At 40.1% G+C, this 25,960-nt stretch overlaps 1 protein-coding gene and 1 long non-coding RNA gene across 18 annotated transcripts in view; both read left to right on the top strand.

The window, feature by feature from the left end:
* Positions 1–25,960, top strand: part of LOC105482397 (ELKS/RAB6-interacting/CAST family member 2) — a 981,466-nt gene that overhangs the window by 535,297 nt on the left and 420,209 nt on the right. For all 17 annotated transcript variants that reach the window (XR_011620093.1, XR_011620095.1, XR_011620096.1 and 14 more), the window contains one exon: positions 2,478–2,613. Coding sequence is in view for 12 of the 17 variants with exons in the window: in XM_071091912.1 (XP_070948013.1) it covers positions 2,478–2,613 (136 nt within the window). In the remaining 5 variants the exon portion in view is untranslated. The remainder of the gene's footprint in view (positions 1–2,477; positions 2,614–25,960) is intronic.
* The window catches only part of LOC139361978 (uncharacterized), a 53,314-nt gene continuing 35,233 nt past the window's right edge, over positions 7,880–25,960 (top strand). Inside the window, exons 1-2 of the long non-coding RNA XR_011620100.1 lie at positions 7,880–10,111; positions 10,763–25,960. The exon at positions 10,763–25,960 is cut by the window's right edge and continues 35,233 nt beyond it. This is a non-coding gene — a long non-coding RNA (uncharacterized lncRNA). The remainder of the gene's footprint in view (positions 10,112–10,762) is intronic.

Raw genomic sequence — 25,960 nt, 5'->3', positions numbered from 1 at the left:
TTTAGTAGAGAGGGGTTTCACTGTGGTAGACAGGATGGTCTCAATCTCCTGACCTCGTGATCCACCTGCCTTGGCCTCCCAAAGTGCTGGGATTATAGGCGTGAGCCACGGCACCTGGCCGCCACTCATTCTTAGGAAAGCTTTAAGGGACATGTGGGTTTAGAATTTACTTTTATTCTTTGGGATTGAAAAATCGTTGCAGTGTCCCTGAAAGTAAGGTCACTGTGTTCAGACTGCTCTAAGAACTTTATGGGAGTTCTTTCACTATGCAAATGATGTTTGTAATAATAATCTGCATTTGTCACCCATACTTGGGACAGAGGCACTTTTAGCAGTTGGTTCTATTTAATACTATACTCTAAAGTAATCAATTATTTCTTTTAAAAAATACCCTCTAATTAAACAGTCACACGAATTATCCTAACCTCTCCATTATATCCTGTTACTGAGCTCTGGCCTTATTTCCTAAGGAACTGGAAAATATGACTGCCATAGGTTTGCATGGGCTTTGGAAATACTGTGTCCTCATTCAATTAGAAAGCAAGATTCATTCTTAACATCTTTATACTAACCAAAAGACAGTTTCCTCAAAGTGGATTAGCACGCAAGTTTGACTTGGTGGCTTCATGTGTGTACCTTGCTGTATCAGGTAAAAATGGAGAAATATTGGACAAAAATAATGCAACTCAAAGACTAAGGAGATGGTCATTCTATCATACTTTATAACCTCCTAATAAGTGCTACCAATAATATTTAAATCATGGCTTCAGTTAGTGTAAATATTCATAAGAAGCCAAAATGTTCAGAATATATAAGTGCAGAAAATATTATATATATATATATATATATATTGTTTGTGTGTGTGTGTGTGTGCGTGTGTGAGAGTGTGTGTTATTTAGAGATGGGGCCTTGCTATGTTGCACAGGCTGGACTCTAACTCCTGGGCTCAAGTGATCCTCCTGCCTCAGACTCCTGAGTAGCTGGGACTACAGGCATGAGCCACTGCACCCTTGGACTATTTTTATTAGCAGGGAGTACACTGTTAGTGCCAGATAATATTATTCTACTAACTAAACAATGCTCTTGTGCTTTGTTTGCTTGGAATGGGAGAGAGTAGGGGAGTATATAATTTATGGGGACTAGAAATAAGAGTTTCTTGTGGAGAGCAGTTTTCATTTGATTTTACTTGCTTCAATTTCACGTTTGCTGTTTATCATCTAGTTCTTACCTTGTTTACATTTTCAAAAGATCAGTGATTCTCACTATGTTTTTTACTGAGTCAGGGCTCAGTAACAGTGGTTGACGTGGCAATGCTGGGGTATGGGGGAAAGGGATCCGAAGGGACCCCAAATGATTCTGCTGCTCATCCCTCCTCTTGTGGTCAATACTCCTGAGCCCTCCGTACTGCCCTCCTACCTCCTCATGTGTTGGATTAGATTTATTACAGCTGCTGTGGACATGGTTGCCTAAATCTGTGGAATGTTTTGCTAAACGCTCCTGGTGCAATAGTACACATTAAGCTTATAATTCCCATTGTTGTTTTCTTGAACCCGTTCTTTATACTTAGTCTTTTACTCACTTGATCACTTTATGATTTTGCACTTTGACATCCTGTAGATTCATTAAGAATTTTTACTCCAAGCCCCAGAACTTTGTTTAACATTATGATTAGCCAAATTGTTATTGTGTTTGAGCTAAGTGATGACAATGTATTTGATTGGAGCCTTGTAATTGTTATTTTAAAATCAAAGTAATGGATTTTGATCTCAGAATAAGAACATGATCCAAAAGAATAATAATGATAATAATTAGAACAGCAACCAATTAGAAGAAAATAAATGCCCTATCATGGACCAGAGGCCCTATGTGCCTGGGCCCTGCCTACCTGTGCAGTCCCATCTCCCACCCACATCTACCCTTCCCTGGATTAGCCTCACTGCAGCCTTCCGGTTTCTTCTTTCCTGTCTTGGGAATTACATGCATTGTTCTCTCTACTTGAGAGCTCTGCCACTGGTGTTTCTCTTGGTTAGCTCCTTCTAGTCTCACCCACAGTCTCACTTTGCTAGGGAGGCTTTCCCTGGCCACAGCATCTAAAGTCGTCTCCTTCCACTCCACCACCTGTCCACACAAGCACATCACTGTCTCTCACAGCATGCTGTTTGTTTCCTTCAGCGTTAAGAAACCTAACTCGTGTTTCCTTGATACTTGTCCATCTTTCCCACTGGCCTCTAAGCTCCATGAGGGTGAAGATTATACCTGCCCCATTTGCCATTGCAGCCCCAGTGCTTTCCTGGGACCTGGTATTAAGTGGATGCTCAATACATATTTGTAGTTGAATTAATGGATTATTTGGAAGTATCATCTTTTTCCCAAGCCCATATCCAGATAGCCTATGCTTAGTACTTCCTGAGTCTATTTGTGATAACATATGATCTTCCAGTGGTAGAATTTAACCAAGCTGTGCTGACTTTTCTCAGGCATATGAAAGATCAGAATAAGAAGGTGGCCAACCTCAAGCACAATCAACAGTTGGAAAAGAAGAAAAATGCTCAGCTACTAGAAGAAGTCCGCAGGCGAGAAGATAGCATGGCTGACAACTCACAGCATTTGCAGGTAAGCACGGGCTTCTCTTCTTAATCCCTAAATAACTAGAGATGGACTCTCTCAGAAATGTCACCATTGCTGCTGGAAGATATTCACAGAAATGGTGGACTTTGTCTTTGCCTGGGTCTAGCACTAACAAGGAACCCAGTAGGTCTTTCCCAGGGAGGGTCATCATTTTCAGAACGGTGGCCATGAAAAGCCAATTACAGTAGAGCCTAGAAATACAACGCAGAGTCTTTTGGTTCCTGTAACTCACCTTAAAAGGTAAGGGCTGCATTTATATAGTTGGCACGAAACTTAAAACATAGAAATGTCTTCATTTTCAATTTATATTTAAATTATTTTGGGAATAGAAGAAGGCAAATGTGTGTGTATTATGACAGAAGGTATTTGGGTGAGGATGCATTCAGCTGATCCCAGACAGTTTACAAAACCAGTTTTGTTTTGTTCAAGACTGCGAGGCTCAGGCACAGATCATTATTCTGTCTTCTCCGTGAATATAGTTATCTTTCAATGGACAGTTCTATCTTAGAAACAAACCAGCTCACTGGAAACACCAATTTTTCCTCATTAACCACCCTTATTTTTGGCCAAGGAGTGCTCCCCATGTACTCAATAAAACATTCAAGTTAAAACAGGGCATTTGCTTTGAAGTTTCTTTATTTATTCCAGGGTGCCTTTAAACAGAGCAGTTCAAGTTGGCTGGAGTTCATGTTAAATTTTGGTTATTAATTAGTGTCTTTCTCCAGTCATATATTAGGTTTCCTCCTTGGAGATAGGAGAAGTTAGATAATTTCAATATATACTCATAGTTCATCTTTTTAATTGGCCAAAAGAAAAATCAATAATTATTCCAGAGTAGGAAATACAAGGAAGTACCTTGCATAGGGCATGGCACATGGGGACTCGTTAGTCAATATTAGTGTTTTTATTTTTTTCTCTCTGTGTCCTAGACATGCCTTCTGGTGTCACTGAAGGCCCTTTACATTGATGCCTGATTTGGAGTGTTCACTCAATAGTGAGACAATAGTAGGTGGGCCCAGAACTTTTTTTTTTGTTTGAGATGGAGTCTCCCTCTGTCACCCAGGCTGGAGAGCAGTGGCATGATCTTGGCTCACTGCAAGCTCCACCTCCGGGGTTCATGCCATTCTCCTGCCTCAGCCTCCCATGTAGCTGGGACTACAGGTGCCCGCCACCAGGCCCGGCTAATTTTTTTTCTATTTTTAGTAGAGACGGGGTTTCACCATGTTAGCCAGGATGGTCTCAATCTCTTGACCTCGTGATCCGCCTACCTCGGCCTCCCAAAGTGTTGGGATTACAGGTGTAAGCCACTGCAGCCGGCCAGGTGGGCCCAGAACTTTAAAGAGGACCTGACGCTAGGGCTTACCTTGCTATGGTGTATTCTGTAAAAGAAGAATAATAATTGCATCTGCTTCAGAGCAGTTGTGAGACTTAAAGAGTCAAAGCATATAAATAATTTAGAATTGACTATGCCCAAAATAAGTGTTCATGACTAACGGTTGTTATAACAAGGAAAAGGTAAATGAAACATTAAAAACGATTTGTCTACTATATGCAGAGGTATTTCTACAGTTCTAATCTGATATGCAATAAGCATCAAAGTTTTTATCTTTTCTATATATAGTAATTTCTTCTTTTCTAAGGGCACATCTAGTTATGGAAATTAATGTCTTGTTTTGGCCCATGAACTTTTGTAGAGCAATATTTTCATAACGGGCCTTGATAACTACCTCATAGCCCTATTCATAAAAGATAGCATGGTCTGGAATTGCTTAGTTGCATTCCTGACCACCCCAAATAAAGGATAGCATTTGAAATGCAATAAAAAGTAATCACGATTACTTTTGATGAAAATGTCTCTGGTTAAGGTTAATAGAGAGTAAACCTCCCACTTCCCTGGATTGTTAAGCAGACCTGCTCAGATGTAGTAATTACTGCCTTCTGAAAACAAAACTTTCTGGAGGCACTTGACTTTTTTAATATTGTTGTTGTTTTGAGCATTTCTCGTTTACAAGTTAGCCTGTTAAGCCTTTAAGTGTCAGTCAACCGGGATTTAGCCTGGCTGGTTGGTGGTTGTGGCAATGGCACCTGTTAATTTTTATTTATTCTACACAAGCATTTGGTAACAACTGGATACACTGGCTTCATGATTTCAACCAACCCAATAGGTATTATATCCAGAAAAATATAATGTAGTGTATTGCCTACAACAATAACAGCTAGTGGATCAGGCTTCAAAGAAGAGCACCAAGAAATTCAACTAGTTGGTATGAAAGTTGGTAAAAAAGTTGAATGAAGATAGAGTGACTATGTTTTTTATTGTTCAAACCAGAACACAAAAGGCATAGACAAAATCTGCGTCACCTCAGTCAAACCTAGATATATAGCACAGTACGAAACATTTTACAAATCCAGTCTTCTTTATTTCATAAGTTTATAGTTTTCTGACAGAAATTGCAAACTCAAATGCTTTCAGAGTCTAGGCTTTTAACATAAGAAACAGGCTTGTGTGTAGGAAAAATAATGATGTCTGGTTCTTTCTGCCTGTTTTTTATGGTTTATTTTTGGTAGAGATGTGTCAGTTAGCAATTGCCATAATAATGCTGTGCTGTGCAACAAATCACCCCAAAACCCAGTAGCTTTATAGTACCAATAGTTTATTCTTACAGATTTGCAGGTTGACTAACTGGCCCAGCTGCTCTAAGGTGGGTTTGACTGGGCACTTCTTCTACTCACTGCACGTCTGTGGTGGTGTCTGGGGCAGCTCTGTTACACGTGTTCATTCTGAGGCCGAAGAGGTGTGAGAAACCCAGGGAAAACTCTTCTAGTGACAGTTGCTGAGGCACAAGAGAATAAGCAAAACATGCTAGGCCTCACAAGGCCTAGTCTTGAACTGATATTGTGATTTTCACCCTTTGCATTGGCCCAAAGCAAAGCACATAGCCAAGCCACAGATTGGAAAAGTACACTCTACTCACAAAGACAAAAATGTATGGGAGTAGATACGAGGAGAGGTGAAGAATTGGGGCCAATCATTCAGTCTATCAAAAGAGACAAGCCCTGGAGAAGTATTTCTCTATTATAAGAAAAATAGCATATGCATAATGAAAAAGTTCAGCTGTGGGTGGCCTTAGTGTGTGGATATACTTGAGGGTGGTGGGGAGCTGTAGGGAACTCAAGAACCCTTACTCATCTAAGGGAGTAGTGGCCACTACGCTCTGGTTGAACACTGCTGTAAAGGTGGGCCTAGGGTGGTGGGACCTCCGATTGTCCAAGATAATCCATAAAATGGGAATTTGTATGTGAAATCTGTGGACTTTAGGAAGTTAGTTGAATTTTTAAACACTCTGGGATCCTGTGAAGCACACGTGCACATGAGTTGCCCACTGGCTTGTGGCCTCTGCTGCGTGGCTTGGCACTCTGATCCCTGTGGGTCTACATAGTGTAAATAAACTGACTAAGAATACACCCTAGTTAGCCGAACTTGACTCATTGGAAAGGTGGCAGTTTAGTATTTGTCCTGAGTCCTCATTTTGTTTGAAGATACTTGAATTATTGTTTCTTAAAGGAAATCGTCCACAATCTACAGGAATAGGGAATGTTCTTGATTTAGCTTCTCAAATCATTTTTTGGAGCATTGACAAGGAGAACAGGAAGGGAAGGATGCAGAACCATGGAGCTGAACTAGCCAGTGTTCAAATACTGGCCCTTATTATTATTAGCTTAAGGCCTTGAGTATGGCAGAGAATCTCTCTGACCCTTACTTTTTTCATCTGTAAATGGGGATTGCAATCTTTACCTCCCTGGGTGGGTTAAATAAAATAAGGTTTGTGAAAGAACCTAGCACAGTACCTGACATATGTGGACTTCAGTTACTAGAGTTTTCTCCCAGAGAGACTGATAATGAGCTTTTAATCATAGAAGACAGTGACCATTGGGAGTATCAACCAACAAATTCTTTGCAACTATTTTACACTGATGAGTAATACAGATATAGAACACACACCAGTAAATGGAAATTCCCAATAAAGCATTAAAAAAACATTTTGGGCAATAAGGAGGAAAATTAAAACATTCTTCAAGTTAATGTTGAATTGTGTGTGAAAGGTGAATGTGAAAGATCGTGATTTTCTTGTATAATTCTGCAGAGCTTTTCCCAGAACACAGATTATAGGGCATGATATTTATGTCTGACCTTGGGGCTTTGGGCTTCTGTGTGTCCCATCAGAGCCCACATGGAGGTTTTTCAACAAGGTGTCTTTCTGGAGATTCACACTAAATCGTCATTTCCAGAATGGGATGCTTTTTTTTTTTTTTTTAAAGCTCTACCTATTTCTCACTGAGTAAATATGCCAATTTGAAACCCCAGTGGATATCCTTGTAGATTTTGGCTGCATTTTTCCATGTGTAGCTTATCGAGTTAATAAACTAACTTTCTAAAAAATGCACAAGCCAATGTTTTATGCTCCTTTTCTGTTATATGTCTGCAGAATTCTCTTCAATTTATTGCCTGAAAACTAAAGTCTGTTCTTGTGTGCTTCCGTTTCCAAATTATAGGTTCCCAGGGAACCATAAAGTTTCTTCTCTGCCCGTGGTTAAACCCAAGTGTGATCACTTTAAAAAGCAAATGAATGTTCTCATTTATTCTTGTCCTTTTAATAGAATTCTAAAAAAAAAAAAAAAAGGCTAGAAAGACAATTTTATTTTTTAATTTGTGTAACCCTGTACAGCCAATATCTTTTCTCGAAGGGGACTACCTTTACTTTCCTCCTCCAATTAGAGTTGGAATCAGCTAACAGAGGAAGTGTAACAAACAACATAAACCTCAAAAATGCATAGCTTTCAGCAAAACATATAGTTCATTATGGAGTTCCCAAGGTTTGCTAAGTTGTTTCTTTGCAGAAGGATGTGTATATCTTAAGCAGCAACTTTTTAAGCTTCATACATATGTTCATCTCTCCAAGTCACTAAGTTAAATTCATTTCTTTTTCAATTCCCTGAACTTAAAATTGTTACTTTGACTGTGATCTATGTTCATGTGTTATGGTACACTTACCTAAGTACTGCCATTAGAAGAAACCTGACCAGCAGAGTTAAGAGATTCATCATTGTCAAAATGAGTTTATTTAGTTCCTAGTTTTCCATGGCTGTTTGGTAGGCATGGTGTAGAGTGATTTAGGGAGGCTCCATTTCAGCCATCATTTTTTTTTTTTTTTTTTTTTTGAGACGGGGTCTCGCTCTGTCACCCAGGCTGGAGTGCAGTGGCCGGATCTCAACTCACTGCAAGCTCCGCCTCCCGGGTTCACGCCATTCTCCTGCCTCAGCCTCCCGAGTAGCTGGGACTACAGGCACCCGCCACCTCGCCCGGCTAGTTTTTTGTATTTTTTAGTAGAGATGGGGTTTCACCGGGTTAGCCAGGATGGTCTCGATCTCCTGACCTTGTGATCCACCCGTCTCGGCCTCCCAAAGTGCTGGGATTACAGGCTTGAGCCACCGCGCCCGGCTCAGCCATCATTTTCAACATATGGAAAAGATGAGAAAGGTCATCCTAACCCAGGTTTAAAAAAGAATCCACATTTGTTTAAATTTTCATTAGAATTTAACATCATGATTTGTTTTAAGCACTGTGAAGTGTTTTATTTGTTTGTTTTACAGTTTTCTACCTTGATGGGTAGAGATTGGGAAGTTCCATTAAGTTATGGATGCATCTTATCACATTGTTGAAATGTGAACTGACCCTCATCTAATTTTTTCAGACTCTGTTCATGGTTTCAGACGAAGAGAAATACTCAAGTATTTGTTAGTCTGCAGAGGACAAGGAATGTTGACGAGTAGGGCTGAGGGTCGGCACAGGAGTGCTTTCTTTCCTTGGGGATTTATTTTGACATTTGTTTTTCTTTCACACTATAATCCCCCACGAGCCAAAAAAACGACTTTTGTTGTAGCAGGCCCCTGTGGGCAGTTTCAGAAAATCTTATTTGACAATCAGTTTCAGGTAGCCTTGAGTTAAAGTCATTACTCTTTGTAGTAACTCATCGACTGTCAGGGGTGACAAGACATCCGGTGCAATGTATTTGGGAAGTAACTATTTGTTAGAAATGTTCCAAGAAGCCAAGTGCAATTGGGTAAATAAAACTGTTATATGTGGAGTTTTTCTTCTTTCCTCCCAATAAAGTATGACTTGTTTTTCCAAATGTGCAGTAACTTGCATATTTCTTCTGAGAAACGTCTCCTGCTTTTTCCTGTGGATTTCTGACCTAATCCTCCACTTCATATAGCCCTTCTGTACAAACACAATATATTTCTATGGAAAAGAGAGGTTTACCCTTAATCAAGTGTTGCCTAATCTACCTACTAAATTACCCCCTGAAGACAGAGTGGGGTTCATTATTCTTTTCCAAAGGGTTTTCAGGTTTCACCCCATTAGTGGCTCTTCAGCAGTCCTTGGCAAAGTGAATGTTTGTTTGCTGAAGGCTGAAGATCCTGCTGAATGAAATGCAACATATTTCTCAGATGTAATCATTGTTGTTATGGGGGTAGAGTTTGAAATGATAAACTTTGGGGTGGGGGATTTGGAAAAAGAAATCTTGCTTGAATGGTACAGTAATTTCTTATTTTGAGGAGGCTTTCTAAGGAAGCTCACACTATTTTTTAGATGTTATCCTATTTTGTGCCTTTTGGTCCCTGAAATAGAAATCAATAAGGGAAAATCAATAAGTGTTCATCCTTTTGTGAGCTCCAGTGAAAACTAGAAGCAGAGGTGGATCCTTTCCTAAAAGAAATGCCATGTTCCATTCTAAGGAGAGAGAAGGGCTAGGTTTGTAGAGTCTGTCTTGCCTCTGTTTATCCCTGACTCTGATCTATGGGCTTATTTTGAGATGAAGCTTGGACTATAAACTGGAGACCCCATTTTTGTATGTTCATTAAAACCACTGCTGATGATTTGTTTAGTCAATAATAAAACAACAGCCCATCGAAGCCAGAGCCGTGTGTGCTTTCTAAATTGCTTTCATGGGGGTGATCTTCATGCTGGATCCTTTTTCTGGCCTTGAGGATTGGTAGGACCAGTTTATCTATCTTTATTTTATAGATGAGGAAACTGAGAGTCAGACAATTGTTCCGTGACTGGTCTGCAGTTGTGAGTCTCATTGAAGATAAAGACTTAAGGAGGTGCCAAAAGTTTGGGAGTTCTTCCTGTGAAGATTGGACTAAGCCTCAGCTTTCGTACATTGAAAAAAAAAATGCTTCCTCAGGCAAAAGATTCTGAACCAGAATCATGCTTCAAAAACCACTGGGAAGCGAGACCTCTGAGGTGTGTGCTTGGGAGCATCTATATCTTCTTCTATTCCATTTCACTCCATAGCACGTGCAGTATCATTTTCAAAGTAAATACGGTGAAGGCATTACTGAAGAACCCATACATTGAAAGCAAGGGGACTGGGAGAAGAAAAAAATTCTGACAGCACACCTTCTTACTTTTTCCAAGGTAGAATTTATGTAATAACTCACACACAGGACTTGTGTAATCCCTAGGGTGCAATCTTGTTCAACATGCATCAAAAGGGCCAGTCTAGTTAAACCAGCTCTCCCTGGCCAGGATAATTACCTCAGGTTTACCGAGTTATCGCTACCAGAGGTTAGTCAGGGGGGCACCTGCAAATCACGGTGCATGACACGCTGACATCAATAACCTCTTTCCAATAGCTCAAATAGATGCTGGTATTTCAGCACATCGCTGCCCAAGGCAGAGATCTGGGCATGGTTAGCTTCTTAAAATGTTAACTTTGACTTATGGCTTGTCCAAAGCATTGCCAAGCTATATATTCAAACACTCCAGATTAAGGAAATGACAATCAATGACACAGGCAATGATTTAGATGGAAATCTTGCAAAAGGAAAATACAAGTATTAAATCTGTTCCTATTCACTTAATCATCTCTCCTGTAATACACATTTGGGAAGTTGGTAACTTGAATTTATGACACTTTTAATTTCTTCTCTGCTATTACACTTTCCGTCTACATCTTATTTATGTTGCCTGGAAAAAGCCCTACAAGGTTTAAGCAATCATAAGTTTTTCTTACTAGAAAGGACCTTAGACTTCATTTAATACAAGTTCCTTGTTTTGCTGATGAAGGAAGTAGGGCCCAGCAAAGGGAAATGACCTGCCCATGATCCTAGAAGGAGTTATTGGTGGAGGGGAGACCAGATCCCAGGCCTTCTGCATCCTTGCCCAGTGCCATTTGTGCAGCCCACTGGTTCCATAAGGTATGACTACCTTTGGTAGGATTTGAATGGTTAAAATCTTCAAGCCTATACCTAAGGCTTATTCCCCTCAGCATTGGGTATTAGATTGAGCATCTAAAATTACATAAAATTACTTGGTTATTATGAATAAACTAAGCTTTATGTATATTTTATAACAGGATATTCTATCATTTCCTGTGCCTCTCTTATGTCTTTAAAACTAGGGTAACTAAAGAAGTAGTAAATCGGTGGTGGAGATAATTACCGTGAGAACAGACTGCAGAGTTTAGGACTCTTTAGATGATAAATAAAAATTAGTTTAAGTTATTTATATCTTTGCCACTTTTCTCCATCCATAAAAGGATGTCACCCATAAAGAGAGTCAGGAAATCTCTTGTGATGGAAAACAAGTGTGGATATTTTAGAAAATTCAACCAAAAGAATGATAGCTGCTTTTTATTAAACAATAAGTTAGGCCAAGGATAATGTCTTCAGTTGTGTTCCCTGGGAAATTGAGACTCTGAGATGAACATGCAAGAAGTTTATTGAGAGTACTCTCAGAAAGGGAGGGAAGCAGGGTTAGGCACAGGGAAAAGCCAAATTGTAATGTTGCAGCAAAGGCCTTAGCAGTCCCTGTCAGTTGCTCTGTAGCTGGGATAGCCATTTGGAGGGCTGTTGACCCCAATTGAGTCAACGGAGGTGGGCAATGCCAGGAGAATGGTGTAATCTTAGACAAGGCAGCTCTCAGGGAAAGCACATCCCTGGCACTTGGAGACAGTGTCTTGGTCCTAAGGGGTATCAGGGCAGTGCACCTACAACTACAGCAAACACCTGATGTGTCTATTGCACATTCTTCATTGACACCCATGGCAGATACATGCCACTGATCCCAAGACAAGTCTTACCCACCCAGCTTCATAATTCTTTTTAATATAAGCAGCCATTAAAAAGCAATCATAGTTGGCCAAGTTGCTGTGTACACACAATGAATTGTTTAATTGTCCCAACAAACTAATGAAGATGTTACTATCTTTGAAACCATTTTACAGAAAAGATTGAAACTTGGTGATATTAAACAAGAGAAAGAGACGATGCTGTTTCTCAGGTCTCAGTCATAAACTGGACATCTTTCTCTCTCCTGAGTGGGGCTGTTTCTTTGCTTGACTTTTTTTGGGCACAGTAACTGTATCAACAGTGAAGATGCTGGTCAGGACCCTCCAAAAACAGATAGAAAAATTAGGTGGCATAAACTTGGGTAATGGAGCTTTGCATGGATTTTATGGAAAGGGATTAAGCTTTCTTTTAAGTAGTGAGTTAGACTTAAATGCTTCTTAAAGGTGTACAAGACTCTGCCTTCAGTTCATCAAGCATTCCCAATGATGTGTTTTGAGGACTTTTTGTGTGCTAGGCACTGTGCAACCTACTGAGCTGTAACAAGTAAGACAAAATTCCTTACATTTGAATATCTCAAGATCTTTTCTTTTGACGAAAGATATCCTCCCCCCAGCATTTGATTTGCAGTAGCTTCTGAAAGTCAACCAGAACATGCATTACTGGGCTGCTGTGTGCTCTGAGACAGAAGAGCATTTGAAAGAGGTAACAACGAAGTTGTGGCTGCTGCTGGAGCCTTGGCTCTCATGAGCCAGAACAGAAGCTTCTGGAAGGCCTTTTGGACCTCAGGTCATCCGTGGGTCTCTGAGCTTGAGTGGGTGAGAGATGACCGTATCAAGCAGGAAGTGAGGGGATCTGGTTTTTAGTTTAGACTCAAGTGATTTTTTTTTTTTTCCTCTAAGCCTCAGTTTTCTCATCTACAAAAGAGAGGCTTGTATTGAAGTAAGGTCCTTTCAACTCTGAAATCCTGGCGTCTGGGGACTAATTGAAGGGTGCATATATGTGGTGATTTAAAAGTACCTTCCAAGGGGGAGGCTCATGGGCCAACTGGAGAGGCTGCTGCCAAAAATAGAACATGCAGGTCAGGAGCAGGGATGTCCTCCTGTTGGGAATCTAGGGAAGTCAGTCTTCTTGGCACCATCCTGGTAATATAGAATACCTGGCTTTAAATGTAAGTCACTCTAAGAACTCTCTCTGTTTTCTATCTGGAGTGTAGGGTCTGCCATTTTGAGACTTTCGTAGTGTGCACCAACACATTTTGTTTTCTTTAGAGCAATCAGTTATAATAATACATCCACCAGTTGTTACTTTTTTGGTGTAAGACAGATTAGAACTCTGACAGTCGGGACACAAGATACACAGTGCAGGAACTTCTCAGAATTGAGCCACCTGGCTTACAGACATTTCTCAAGGGAGGGAACTATGTGGCTTTAAAATGTAATTGTTTGTGAAGTAGATTATTGTTTTCATAAGCCACTATGTCAGCAGGGGCTATTTTTCTCCTAATTGTTCAGGTCATAGCGAGCTGTGGGAAAATAGAATAGAGACTAATTTGACTAAAAGAGGGTTGATATTATCTAGATTCACATTTCACAAAACATGTTTATCAGAGTGATGGTTCTATGGAATACTACAAGGAAAAGGGGTTTCATTTGTCAAATGCCTCTGGAAAATAATATATACTCTTTTACTTTAAGAGTACTGTGCATACTAACATGTTAAAGACTCTGAGAAGTCCTGCAGTCAAAAGAAATGTTTGGTATTCTTCAATCTAAAATTTCTCTAAATCGCTTGACAAAAGGAGCCCTTTTCTTTCCCACTCGAGCATTTATTAACAATGCAAAGTATTAGCATTTTATGGAACTTGGGCAAATGCTGATTTAGGCAATTCTTGCTGATGATAACAGACATATGCAATTACTTCTTCGATTAGAGTTTGAGTTTGGACAAATTCTGCAGTAATACTTTATTAAACATAATATTGTCTTTGCTGAATCAGAATTCACCTGGATTGCCCCTGCCACTTTGTTGAAAAACAGCTCTGTTATAATGACTGGCCAAGAAAATTCTAATTCTGATGTACTTTTAAAGAATTGTACCTCATTAAGAAAGCTGATATAAAGCAAACTGAAAAATGTTTATGAAAGGTACAGTAATATTTTCATCTATTATTTCTTGATCCTGGAATCCACATTGATTTCTAATTACAAGCTCACATTATGCTATACTCCAAATCCAAATTTGATAAATTTTTTTTAAAAATTGATGAAAGTTTTTGGGGAAGATGTAGACATTTTTCCAGGTTTAAAAGATAAAATTGAGTTTTTTAAGTATCCATTGTTAATTGTCACTTGGATGCAATTTTACCTCTTTTTTCTGCTAAGGCAGTATGGAATATAGTGCTCTGGGCTCATGTTATGCTGTCCAAGTCAATTATATGGGTTGAAAATGAAGCACAGAGCGTCCCTGTGTCATTACCAGCAGACTTGTTTTTATTTTGGTTGTACTTTTTTGGCTGTGAAAGGATCCTTATAAGAAATTAGAAAACCGCACATTTAAAAATGTTAACAGTTAAACAATATGACCTTAAGTGTACGTCTCCTAGATGCCCGGGTCTGTTCAGAAATGGGCCCATGATTTCTGAATGAACCGCACCTCTCTTAACCTGACTTAATGACGGCTTTACCTTTTACTCATCTTGCAAGGTTATTTTCCTCCTAGTTGAAATGAGGGATTAAGGTCATTCTTGACTATTGCTTGGTTCACCAGAATAAAGTTTCACTTCATAGGAATTACCACACATACATTAGAGTCCAGTGGTTGAGACCAGGGTAGTAGTTAGAATGAGATCATAGTTAGATATGAAGTCTGGGAGATAGATGGCAGTTGGGCGAGGACATTGTTTTCTGTAATGCTTTTAATTCTTGAAGCTTATTATTTCGCGTATAAAAATAAGGACATAGCTCTATATTTTAAATGCTTCTGAAAAGAACGTTTTGATCTATTCATTCATTCCACATCCATCATGTTAGGCTCTGAACGAACCTCTTGGCTTTTCGAGGCTAGGTTCTTCTCTCTCATGCCCTGTCTAATGGACAGACAGAACCATGAAGACATAATCATAAGACATACTAGGAAATGTGGGCATAGGGCTTTTTGGTAGATTGGACTAAGCAGCACTACGAGTTTAAAAGATGAACCTTCTAAGTAAAGGCAGCTTGAGTTTTTCCACCCAAGTCAGCTCCTACAGCATTGCTGGGGCTCCCTGCATGTGTTTCTAGGCTAAGGGCTGGGCCTCTATCCCTGGTTCTGATGACCACTTCTTCCCATCATTTATGAGTCAGTAAATATAATCTCATGTACCCAAACGTAAGCCACCCTGAATACAAACTCATCTACTATTTCTTAAAGAGAAATTTTCAAGTTTCAATATAGAAACTTACAGAGATATAGATAAAATAGTCAAGGTATCTACTTATGATATTTATATTATCAATTTAGTTACATTCAAAATCACTTATTACACAACATGTGATCTTTTTTACTCTTGTATTTCATGGAACAATGTCACATGAACTCTTCACAAGCCTCCTCTGCCTAACAGTGACTCCCTGGAGGTGCTTTTCCATTATGTGGTGCAGCCTTCCCTGCACCTTATCTTCCCCTCTGAGAGGTCTGACCCCCGTACCTTAGGAACCCATGTGTGACCCACTAGCTGGAGTCTTGCACAAAGCCACAGCCATCTACTCACAGATCATTAGCTTGTTTTACAGGTTTTGACTAGGTGTGAGTATTTTTTTATCTTTTTACCAGGCCGGGCTGTACTTGCTTTTTTTGTTTTATTTTGTTTTTGAGACAAAATCTCACTCTGTCACCCAGGCTAAAGTGCAGTAGTGCGATCTTGGCTCACTGCAACCTCCACCTCCTGGGTTCAAGTGATTCTCCTGTCTCAGACTCCCCAAGTAACTGGGATTAGAGGCCTGAGCCTGGCTCATCTACTAACTGGCTCGTTTTTGTATTTTTAGTAGAGATAAGGTTTCACCATGTTGGCCAGGCTGGTCTCAACCTCTTGACAAAAAGTGATCTACCTGCCTTGGCCTCCCAAAATGCTGGAATTACAGGCATGAGCCACTGCGCCCTGCCTGTGGTTGCTTTTCTAAGGGATGTTTTTACCACATAGGTTAAGATCGTTGACTTCTACATTGACTCCTGATGCTGTCACTTACTAGCTGTGTGTTGTGCAACAAGGTTGTTAAGTTTCAGATGATGGCAGTACTTGCCTCCTAGTGTTGTGTGGTCATTTAGAAAACAGCATCTGGCACAGAGTAAATGCAGGTTGATGCCATGATGATGTTGCTAGGATGCTGATGATGTCATGTTATTGTTCAGCATTTACACTGGTGAGGGCTCTATAAAGACCTTACTTACCATAGCCTATGGCGCCGTGTGCCCTGGCTCTCTTTGGGACCCCCTGTTGTCCTCCCATCATTTCCCTCACTGACTGCTCCAGCACTCCAGTCTCCAAACCCTCCCTGCCCTTGGAACAAGCTGGTCCCTTGGCTAGAAGGTTCTTTCTTCAGGCATGTGTGTGAGTTACTCATTTCGTGTAGGTTTCTGCTCCCATGTCATTTTCTCAGAGAGGCTTTCTCTGAATGCTCTAATTGATAGTTCTTGTCTTTCTTTATGTTTCTGTCTTTATCTTTCTTCATCATTTATATCACAGCCTAAAATAATAATGTACAGTTATTTGTAGACTTGTTTATCTGTCTTTCCCATGAGCACACAGGCACTTTGTCCATCGTCCCTTCTCCTAGAATGTAGGACTAACGTGTCCAAAGCAGAGTTGGCCCATGGTAGATATTCAATAAATACTTTTTGACTAACTGAATAAATGAATTATTATAAGTGAGCAGAGTTGCAAATAAGCTTCCATAGCAGCTCTGAGGATTGGTAGTGGCTCCTCAGCATGCAGGAGAGAAGGGCTGAGGCTGTGTCTGTGAGGGAAGAGAAGAGTGCCAACACCAATCAGCTCGTGCCGGGGACTCGGCAGAGAGCAGGAGTGTGTGTTCTGCCTGAGGCTCAATGGAGACCTCCTTCAAAGTGAGGACCTATGTCTTTTCAGTGTCTGATAGGTAATAAGGTAGTAATTATTAATTATTCATAAAAGTGGGATACATGAGTAACTGAATAATCAGATAGGCCAACCATGAATAAAGAATGCGCCATCTAGATTTTGTCGTGAAGTTTGTTTGAGCAGAGATTCCTCTAAGAGGCCTTCTTGTTGGCATTTGAAGATGTGTGTTATTGTTGATCTGCCCTAGCTGTTTTTCATTTCTCCGTGAAGCTGCAGAGGGCACCTTTCTCATTAGAAGCTGCTTGGAATAGCTGTCTGGAGAGCAGGGAGGGCAGCGTAACAAAGGGGCCAGAGGAAACCTAATTTCCACCCTGCCCTCAGAGCAATAGCCTTGTGTGGCGGGCACCCTGTATGCACACATCTGGGGCACATGGCCTGCTGACTGGAAAAATGTTCAGAAAGATGGCAAAATGAGCCATCTGGTTCTCAGAGCAACTTTTTCTTTGTATTTTGGTTCTCTAAGTGAAGCCATACTTTTTCTGAGTGTTTAGATCTTGACCAATAGCAGTTATGTGAGCAAGGAATTTTCTCACTAGCCAAGAGTTTGTTCATTGTCTAATTGACAGATGGATGGAGTAATTGAGCTATTCAGCAAATGCGCAGTGGTCACCTGCTGTGTGCTGGGCTCCATGCAGGGAACACTAAACCTGTGTAAGCACTAGGACTACATCACAGCCACCATCTTCAATAGTCTAGTTTTTGGCACTCACATTACAAATGAATGTTTTCCTTCTCAGCTATCACCCTGTGGAACTCGTATTCACTTCCCAGCATGGCGACTATTACTCAAAAGCTTTCTGGAACTCCTCTGGCCACCTTGAAAGCCATGCAAGAGATCTTACTCTTTTGTAATCACAACATGTTCTTACCTAAAACCAGCATTTCCTATTTTGATCAGCAGCTTTATTCTCCAGACTTGGTTCTAAAAAACATGTGGCTATAAAGTTATGCTTCTGGCAGGGTGCTGTGCCTAACTTTAAAGATGGTTCCAAAGCTGTTTCCCAAAATGTCATGGAGTAAAGGCTACATCTTTGGAGTAGGTCACAGCCTCCGAGGTCACTGCTTAGAATGGGGATGGTGTGCACAGAGATGGGAACAGTCTGGCATGTTTTGTAACCTTATCTTTTTTTTCCCCAGACCGCATGATTTTTTTATTTGAAATGAAGCAAGCTAATTTTTAAGCATCATATAAATAATACACTGATTGGATTTTGAATTTTTCAAATGGCTCCTTCTATACTGCAAAAAATTCAAAGTCATTTGTAATCACACAAAAACTTCATATTGCCAAAATTATGTAGACATTGTGGCTGATGTTGATTCCTTGGAGGCCTAAATTATCCAGAAATTTCCTGAGTTCTTCCCAATTTTATTTATTTGTCTATATCTGGATTTTGTTTCTTTCCAGTTCCTCATTTCAGCAGGGAGGCTGCATATCAGTGGCCATCTCCTTTCATTCTTCAATCTAGAGTTACATACGCCTGGAATCCATTCCTTCTTCTACAACTTCACAGCTGTGTGATTTTCAGATTGCTTACTCTTGATGTGCCTCAGTTTTCTTATCTTTAAAACAGGGATAAGACGACTAGCTACCTCATCAGTTTGTATGAATCAATGACCTCTCAATGTAAAGTCATTATCACAGTTCTTTGTGCATGGGAGTGTACTCTGGAAATGGCAGTCACAATTACCTTTGTCATCATTATCATTACTACACTTAGCATTGACCAAATATTCAGTCATATTCTGATATGTTTTGTGGAGGTCATTGCTAATTTCAGGTTTTCTGTTAAACTCGAAATTCCTAGGGTTAAACTGTATTGAAGATTTGCCTGCCTGTTCGGATAGTTTAGCACTGATTGGGAGAAAAATGCGAGATTTATGTCTTTGTATACTTTTTCCCAGCATCATAAATTTTTAAAACTTTTCTTAATGTTTGGCAGCAAGCCATACCCTCATTGAGCACACATGCACATATGGTATATATGTGTTTATATATATACACATACACACACACACACATATGTATATCCATTTTCAAATGGTTTTATTTTCTTGCCATGAAACATCATGGCCTCCTTAATTTTGCTTGCTAGAGTTAGATGGCTGTATTTTCCACCTCTAAATTAAACACCCGAAGAATTTGACACATAGGCACCAAAGTGGCCACTGACTTCACACAGACAGATACTTGAGACAGAAAGCCCTTTCTTCTTTGTGCTCACTGGTGTCTGGCTTCACCTGGTTGGGTAAAGTGAACTATGCGTAGGTTGAGCTAAATATGGCCTTGCATACCCACGCACTGGAGGTGGGCAAGGGGTTCCCGTAAATTGAGAGGCTGGACACCGTCTCCAGGCTGGAGGCCACAGGAGTGAGGTGACTGAGGAGGAAATGGCACGGCTCCTGTGGCCACGCGGTTTGCCTGCAGTTGGTTTGGGCCACATAGGGCTCTCCAAACGGACTTTGACGGCTACTTGGTTAATTTGATTGATGCTATGGGGAGGCAGGATCCCTGAAGAGTATTTATAAAGCCCTGCACATATAGGCTGCAAAGTCAGCCACAAAACCAAGCTAAACAAAAATTTTAGCTATGAAATAAATTTCAGAAACACTGTACACTTCCCTGTTGGTTTAAGTGCATATAGCTATCGTTATTCTTTCTTCTCATGGCTGAAGAATTGTGTTTGCTATCTTTATTGTTGCTTATATTTTGCAATTAAAACTTGACTAACCAAAACTCATGTACAGCTGTTTCAATGAGAATTTAAGATTCTTCTCTTTGGTTTCATTTTTGCACGGAGGGTAGGCTTTCTCACTTCTCAGCCTGAAGATTGGGCATGGTTACTTTCTTTATTCTGTCTCCCTTTATTTTGAGACAAAGTCTTCCCTGTCACCCAGGCTAGAGTGCAGTGGCGCGATCTCTACTCACTGCAGCCTCCACCTCCCAGGTTTGAGCTATTCTCCTGCCTCAGCCTCCCGAGTAGGTGGGATTACAGGCACTCACCACCACACCTGGCTAATTTTTGTATTTTTAGTAGAGGCAAGGTTTCACCTTGTTGGCTAGGCTGGATTCAAACTCCTGACCTCAAGTGATCTTCTCTCCTCGGCCTCCCAAATTGCTGGGATTACAAGCGTGAGCTACCACACCCAGTGCTTTCTTTATTCTCTAAAGTAATTAACAAGACTATTTGTCCTGGCCAAACCTGTATAAATTGCTTTCTTTTTTTCATGGCTCATTGTTAAAAGGTATGTATCTCAAGATAGTTTGCCTCATTCTACCTGAAAAAAAATTCCAGGATGACTCAGTCATCAGGGTTATCTGTTACTTTTGGAAGATTTTACTGTAGTTGTGTCAAGGAATAAATAATCCCATTGGACACTTGCTTTTATGAGTGGTGAATGTATTGGGAATATATTTTAAGGGGTACCAGAAAGGAAAAGAAGGATGATTGTGAACTGAGAAGTGTGCAGTATCCATGCTAAGATCTGAAGGCAGAGCAGAAGCCAGCCATGCAAATACTTGGCGGCAGTGCATTTCGGGTAAAGGAAACAGCATGTACAAAGGTCCAGAGGTGAGAACGAGCATAGCCTGTTGGAGGAATAACAGTATGAACCGGGCAGAATTACTAAGAAAACATGATATCCATCTCTTAGGGTTGTTATAAAGATTAAATTTGATGAAGTGCATTAAATACTTAACCCCAGGCATGCCATAGCAATAGATGTCATAATAATAACATCATTATTGCCTTCATCTGCTTTAAAGTTCTTCTCTGTACATAATAATTCTTAAAAATACTTTAACAGACATCAAAGGAAAGAGGCATTGTACTTTTAGTGACTACGCAGGCCTTTTAGACCCTAGGTTGTCCATCATGGAAGGTTTTCTCTGGCTGAGCTTTGCTTAGACCTGCTGTCTGTCTTCAAGCAGATCTGCTTTGATTCATGAGTAGAGACAACCAAATGGAAGTTGGATATGAAATAGTTATTGCAGCAATGAGAACTTATGAAAACATAGGAAGAGATTTGTTAGTTTCTCTATTTACAGAACAAATTCTACACAAATCCAGTTGGTCGTTATTCCATAGTTAAGTTATAGAGTCCAAAATGATGAGAGTTGAAAAAAGAAGTAAAATTTTAATATACGATGCAAATGCAAACAGCTTAAACACATGCACAGCAAATGATTTTTATAAGATGAACACTTTTGAACCAACACTCATGTAAGGACCTTGAACTTTTTAGTTACCCCAGAAACACTCCAAGAGGTCTTGCTCAAACCAGCCCACTTCCTCCAATTTTTTTTTTTTTTTCAATTATACTTTAAGTTCTGGGATACATGTGCAGAACGTGCAGGTTTGTTACATAGGTATACATGTGCCATGCTGGTTGCTGCACCCATCAACCTATCATCTACATTAGGCATTTTCCCTAATGCTCTCCCTCTCCTAGCCCCCTACATCCCAACAGGACTCAGTGTGTGATGGTCCCCTCCCTATGTCCATGTGTTCTCATTGTTCAGTTCCCACTTATGAATGAGAACGTGTGGTGTTTGGTTTTCTGTTCCTGTGTTAGTTTGCTGAGAATGATGGTTTCCAACTTCATCCATGTCCCTGCAAAGGACACGAACTCATCCTTTTTTATGGCTGCATAGTATTCCATAGTGTATATGTGCCATGTTTTCTTTATCCAGTCTATCATTGATGGGCATTTGGGTTGGTTTCAAGTCTTTGCTATTGTGAACAGTGCTGGAATAAACATACGTGTGCATGTGTCTTTATAGAATGATTTATAATCCTTTGGGTATATACCCAGTAATGGGATTGCTGGGTCAAATGGTATTTCTGGTTCTAGATCCTTGAGGAATCGCCACACTGTCTTCCACAATGGTTGAACTAATTGACACTCCCACCAACAGTATAAAAGCGTTTGTGTTTCTCCACATCCTCTCCAGCATCTGTTGTTTCCTGACTTTTTAATGATTGCCATTCTAACTGGCATGAGATGGTATCTCACAGTGGTTTGATTTGCATTTCTCTAATGACCAGTGATGATAAGCGTTTTTTTATGTTTGTTGGCCACATAAATGTCTTCTTTTGAGAAGTGTCTGTTCATATCCTTCACCCACTTTTTGATGGGGTTGTTTGTTTTTTTCTTGTAAATTTGTTTGAGTTCTTTATAGATTCTGGATATTAGCCCTTTGTCAGATGAATAGATTGCAAAAATTTTCTCCCATTTTGTAGGTTACCTGTTCACTCTGATGATAGTTTCTTTTGTTGTGCAGAAGCTCTTTAGTTTAATTAGATCCTATTTGGCAATTTTGGTTTCTGTTGCCATTGCTTTTGGTGTTTTAGTTGTGAAGTCTTTGCCCATGCCTATGTCCTGAATGGTATTGCCCAGATTTTCTTCTAGGGTTTTTATGGTTTTAGGTGTTATGTTTAAGTCGTTAATCCATCTTGAGCTAATTTTTGTATAAGGTGTAAGGAAGGGGTCCAGTTTCAGTTTTCTGCATATGGCTAGCCTGGTTTCCCAACACCATTTATTAAATAGGGAATGCTTTCCCCATTGCTTGTTTTTGTCAGGTTTGTCAAAGATCAGATGGTTGTAGATGTGTGGTGTTATTTCTGAGGCCTCTGTTCTGTTCCATTGGTCTGTATATCTGTTTTGGTACCAGTATTATACTGTTTTGATTTCATGAATAATCACTCTCCTGACTTTTGTGGTAATCTCTGCCTTACTTTCTGTATTAGTCTGTTCTTGCATTGCTATAAAGAACTATCTGAGACTGGGTTATTTATTTATTTATGTTTTTGAGACAGAGTCTCACTCTGTCGCCCAGGCTGGAGTGCAATGGTGCATTCTCAGCTCACTGCAGCCTCTGCCTCCCAGGGTCAAGCAATTCTCCTGCCTCAGCCTCCCAAGTGGCTGAGATTACAGATACCCACCACCATGCCTGGCTAATTTTTGTATTTTTTGTAGAGATTGAGTTTCACCATGTTGGCCATGCTGGTCTTGAACTCCTGACCTCAAGTGATCCACCTGCCTCGGCCTTCCAAAGTGCTGGATTACAGGCATAAGCCACTGTGTCCAGCCAAGACTGGGTAATTTATAAAGAAAAGAAGCTTAATTGCCTCACAGTTCCACAGGCTGTACAGGAAGTATGGTTGGGGAGGCCTCAAGAAATCTTCAATCATGGCAGAAGGGGAAGGGAAAGCAGGCATGTCTTCTTATATGGCTGCAGCAGGAGGAAGAGAGCGAAGGGGACGGTGTTATACACTTTTAAACAAGCAGGTCTCCTGAGAACTCATTATCACAAGAACAGCAAGGGGGAAGTCCGCCCCCATGATCCAGTCACCTGCCACCAGGCCCCTCCTTCAACATTGGGGATTACAGTGAGACATGTAATTTGGGTGGGGACACAAATACAAATTATGTCACTTTCCTTTGTAATTTTTATTATCCATTTGCCTATCCCTATATATATTATAACTTAGCTTTGTCCACTTTTTTCTTTCCTTATTTGAAAGCAAGCTTCAGTTTTTTCCCATTGGAGGAACAGGAATGAAATAAAAGGGGGCATGCAAGGAAGATCAAAAGTAAATGAAAAAAATATGCAAAACTTGAACTCAGCTAGGGCTAGCAGGTAAGAGGAAGCTGCTTGGAGAAATTGAGGAGGGCAGGGCAGTACCTATGAGGGGTGTGGCTGGCTCAGAGCCCCTTGCTTCTGCCATGTGAGGGAATCTCTTTTGGAGACTCAGAGACAGTGGACAGCCAGATGGCAATGCTGAGCAGGAAGTTTTAAGGGGAGCTCTGTGTTTACACTATTCTGGAGCTTGTCATCTGAAGGATTTTCAACCATTTTCCCAAGCCCTGTGGTGTAGGGGAGGGGGCCCAGCAATCTGTAGACAGAAAAATTGAGAGAAAGTTCAAACTGGGAGCCTCTCTCTACTGGTTGAGGAAGAGGGACCCTGGTCAAGGAGATAGGGAGTACTCCCCACCAGAGAGGTTCACTCCCCATGTCAGGAACAAAGCAATGGTGGATAGTAACCAAAACAGTATGATTCTGACATAAAAAGAGATACATAGACCAATAGAACAGAAGAGGGAACCTGGAAATAAATCCAGACATCTACAGTGAACTCATTTTTAACAAAGGTGCCAACACCTTTGGGGTGCCTTTCCCCAACAATACACTGGGGAAAGGACAGTCTCTTCAATAAATGATGCTGGAAAAACTGGATGTCCATATGCAGAAGAATGAAACTAGCCCCCTCTTTCTGCCATATACAAAAATCAAATCAAAATGTAGAAAAGACTTAAATCTAAGTTCTCAAACTATGAATCTGCTAAAAGAAAACACTGGGGAAACTCTCCAGGACATTGGACTGGGCAAAGATTTCTCGAGTAATACCCCAGAAGCACAAGCACCTAAATAAAAATGAACAAGTGGGATTACATCAAGTTAAAAAGCGTCTACACAGCAAGGGAAACAATCAACAAAGTGAAAAGACAGCCTACAGAATGGGAGAAAATATTTGCAAACTATCCATCTGAAAAGGGATTAATAACCAGAATATATAAGGAGCTCTAACAACTCTATAAGAAAAAAAATTGAATAATTCAATTAAAAAATGGGCAAAAGATCTGAATAGACATTTCTCAAAAGAAGACATACAAATGGTAAACAGGTATTTGAAAAAAGTACTCAACATTATCGATCATCAGAGAAAGGCAAATCGAAACTACAAGGAGATATCATCTTATCCTGGTTAAAAAAGGCTTTTATCCAAAAGACAGGCAAAAACAAATGCTGGCAAGGATGTGGAGAAAAGGGAACACTCATGCACTGTTGGTAGGAATGTAAATTAGTACAAACACTATGGAGAACAGTTTGGAGGTTCCTTAAAAAAACTAAAAATGGAAATACCATACAATGCAGCAATCTTACTGCTAGGTATGTACCCAAAAGAAAGGAAATCCGTATATCAAAGAGATATCTGCACTACCTTTCTACTGCAGTACTATTCACAATAGCCAAGATTTGGAAGGAACCTAAGTGTCTATCAACAGATGAGTAGATAAAGAAAATATGGTACCTATACACAATGGAGTACCATTCAGCCATAACACAGAATGAGATCCTGTCATTTGCAACAACATGGATGGAACTGGAGCTTATTATGTGATGTGAAATAAGCCAGGCACAGAAAGACAAACTTCTTATGTTCTCACTTATTTGTGGGAGCTAAAAAAAATTAAAACAGTAGAACTTATGGAGATAGAGAGTAGAAGGATGGTTATCAGAGGCTGGGAAGGGCACTGGGGTTGGGGTCAGGGAGTGGAGATGGTTAATGGTTACAAAAAAATAGTTAGATAGAATGAATAAGATCTAGTATTTGATAACATGACAGGGTGACTAGAGTCAACAATAATTTATTGTATGTTTTAAAATAACTAAAAGAATAGAATAGAATTATTTGTAATACAAAGAAAGGATAAATGCTTGAGGTGATAGATACCTCATTAACCCTGATGTGATGATTGCACATTGTGTGCCTATATCAAAATATCTCATATACCCCATAAATATATACATCTATGTACCCACAAAAATTGAAAATAAAAATGTAAAAAGTACAAACACCCCCTCCCATAAAAAGCAAAAAAACAAAAGGATGGTGCAACTTTGTGGGGTGGATCATTCCCTAGGGATTTTTAGGGAAAGAGAAGAATTGAGTGGGACAAGGCTTAATTTTGAGAAGTTACCCTGAGATTCTGCTTACCTTTTCAACTTTCCTAGTATGTGCCATTTCATGATCAGCCTCTTTATCGTTGTTAATGTAAAATCTAAGACAAACCTAAATGGGTTTTATGTTTCCTTTTGGAAGAAAGAGGAAGCTCTGGGGAACAGTTTAGGAATGTGGACCTTCAGATGGGCGAGCAACCAGTTACTGGGAAAGCTTCTAATGAGGCAAGTCCCCAAATGATCTGCTAGCAAAAATGGAAAGGACAGGGGTCCAACTTGGAACTAATTTGCCCTCCACTCTCAGGGCAGTATCAGGG

The sequence above is a fragment of the Macaca nemestrina genome, chromosome 2 (genome assembly GCF_043159975.1).
Source record: "Macaca nemestrina isolate mMacNem1 chromosome 2, mMacNem.hap1, whole genome shotgun sequence".
NCBI lineage: Eukaryota > Metazoa > Chordata > Mammalia > Primates > Cercopithecidae > Macaca > Macaca nemestrina.
The sequence above is the reverse complement of the archived record's forward strand: the minus strand, read 5'-3'. Positions and strand labels throughout refer to the sequence as shown.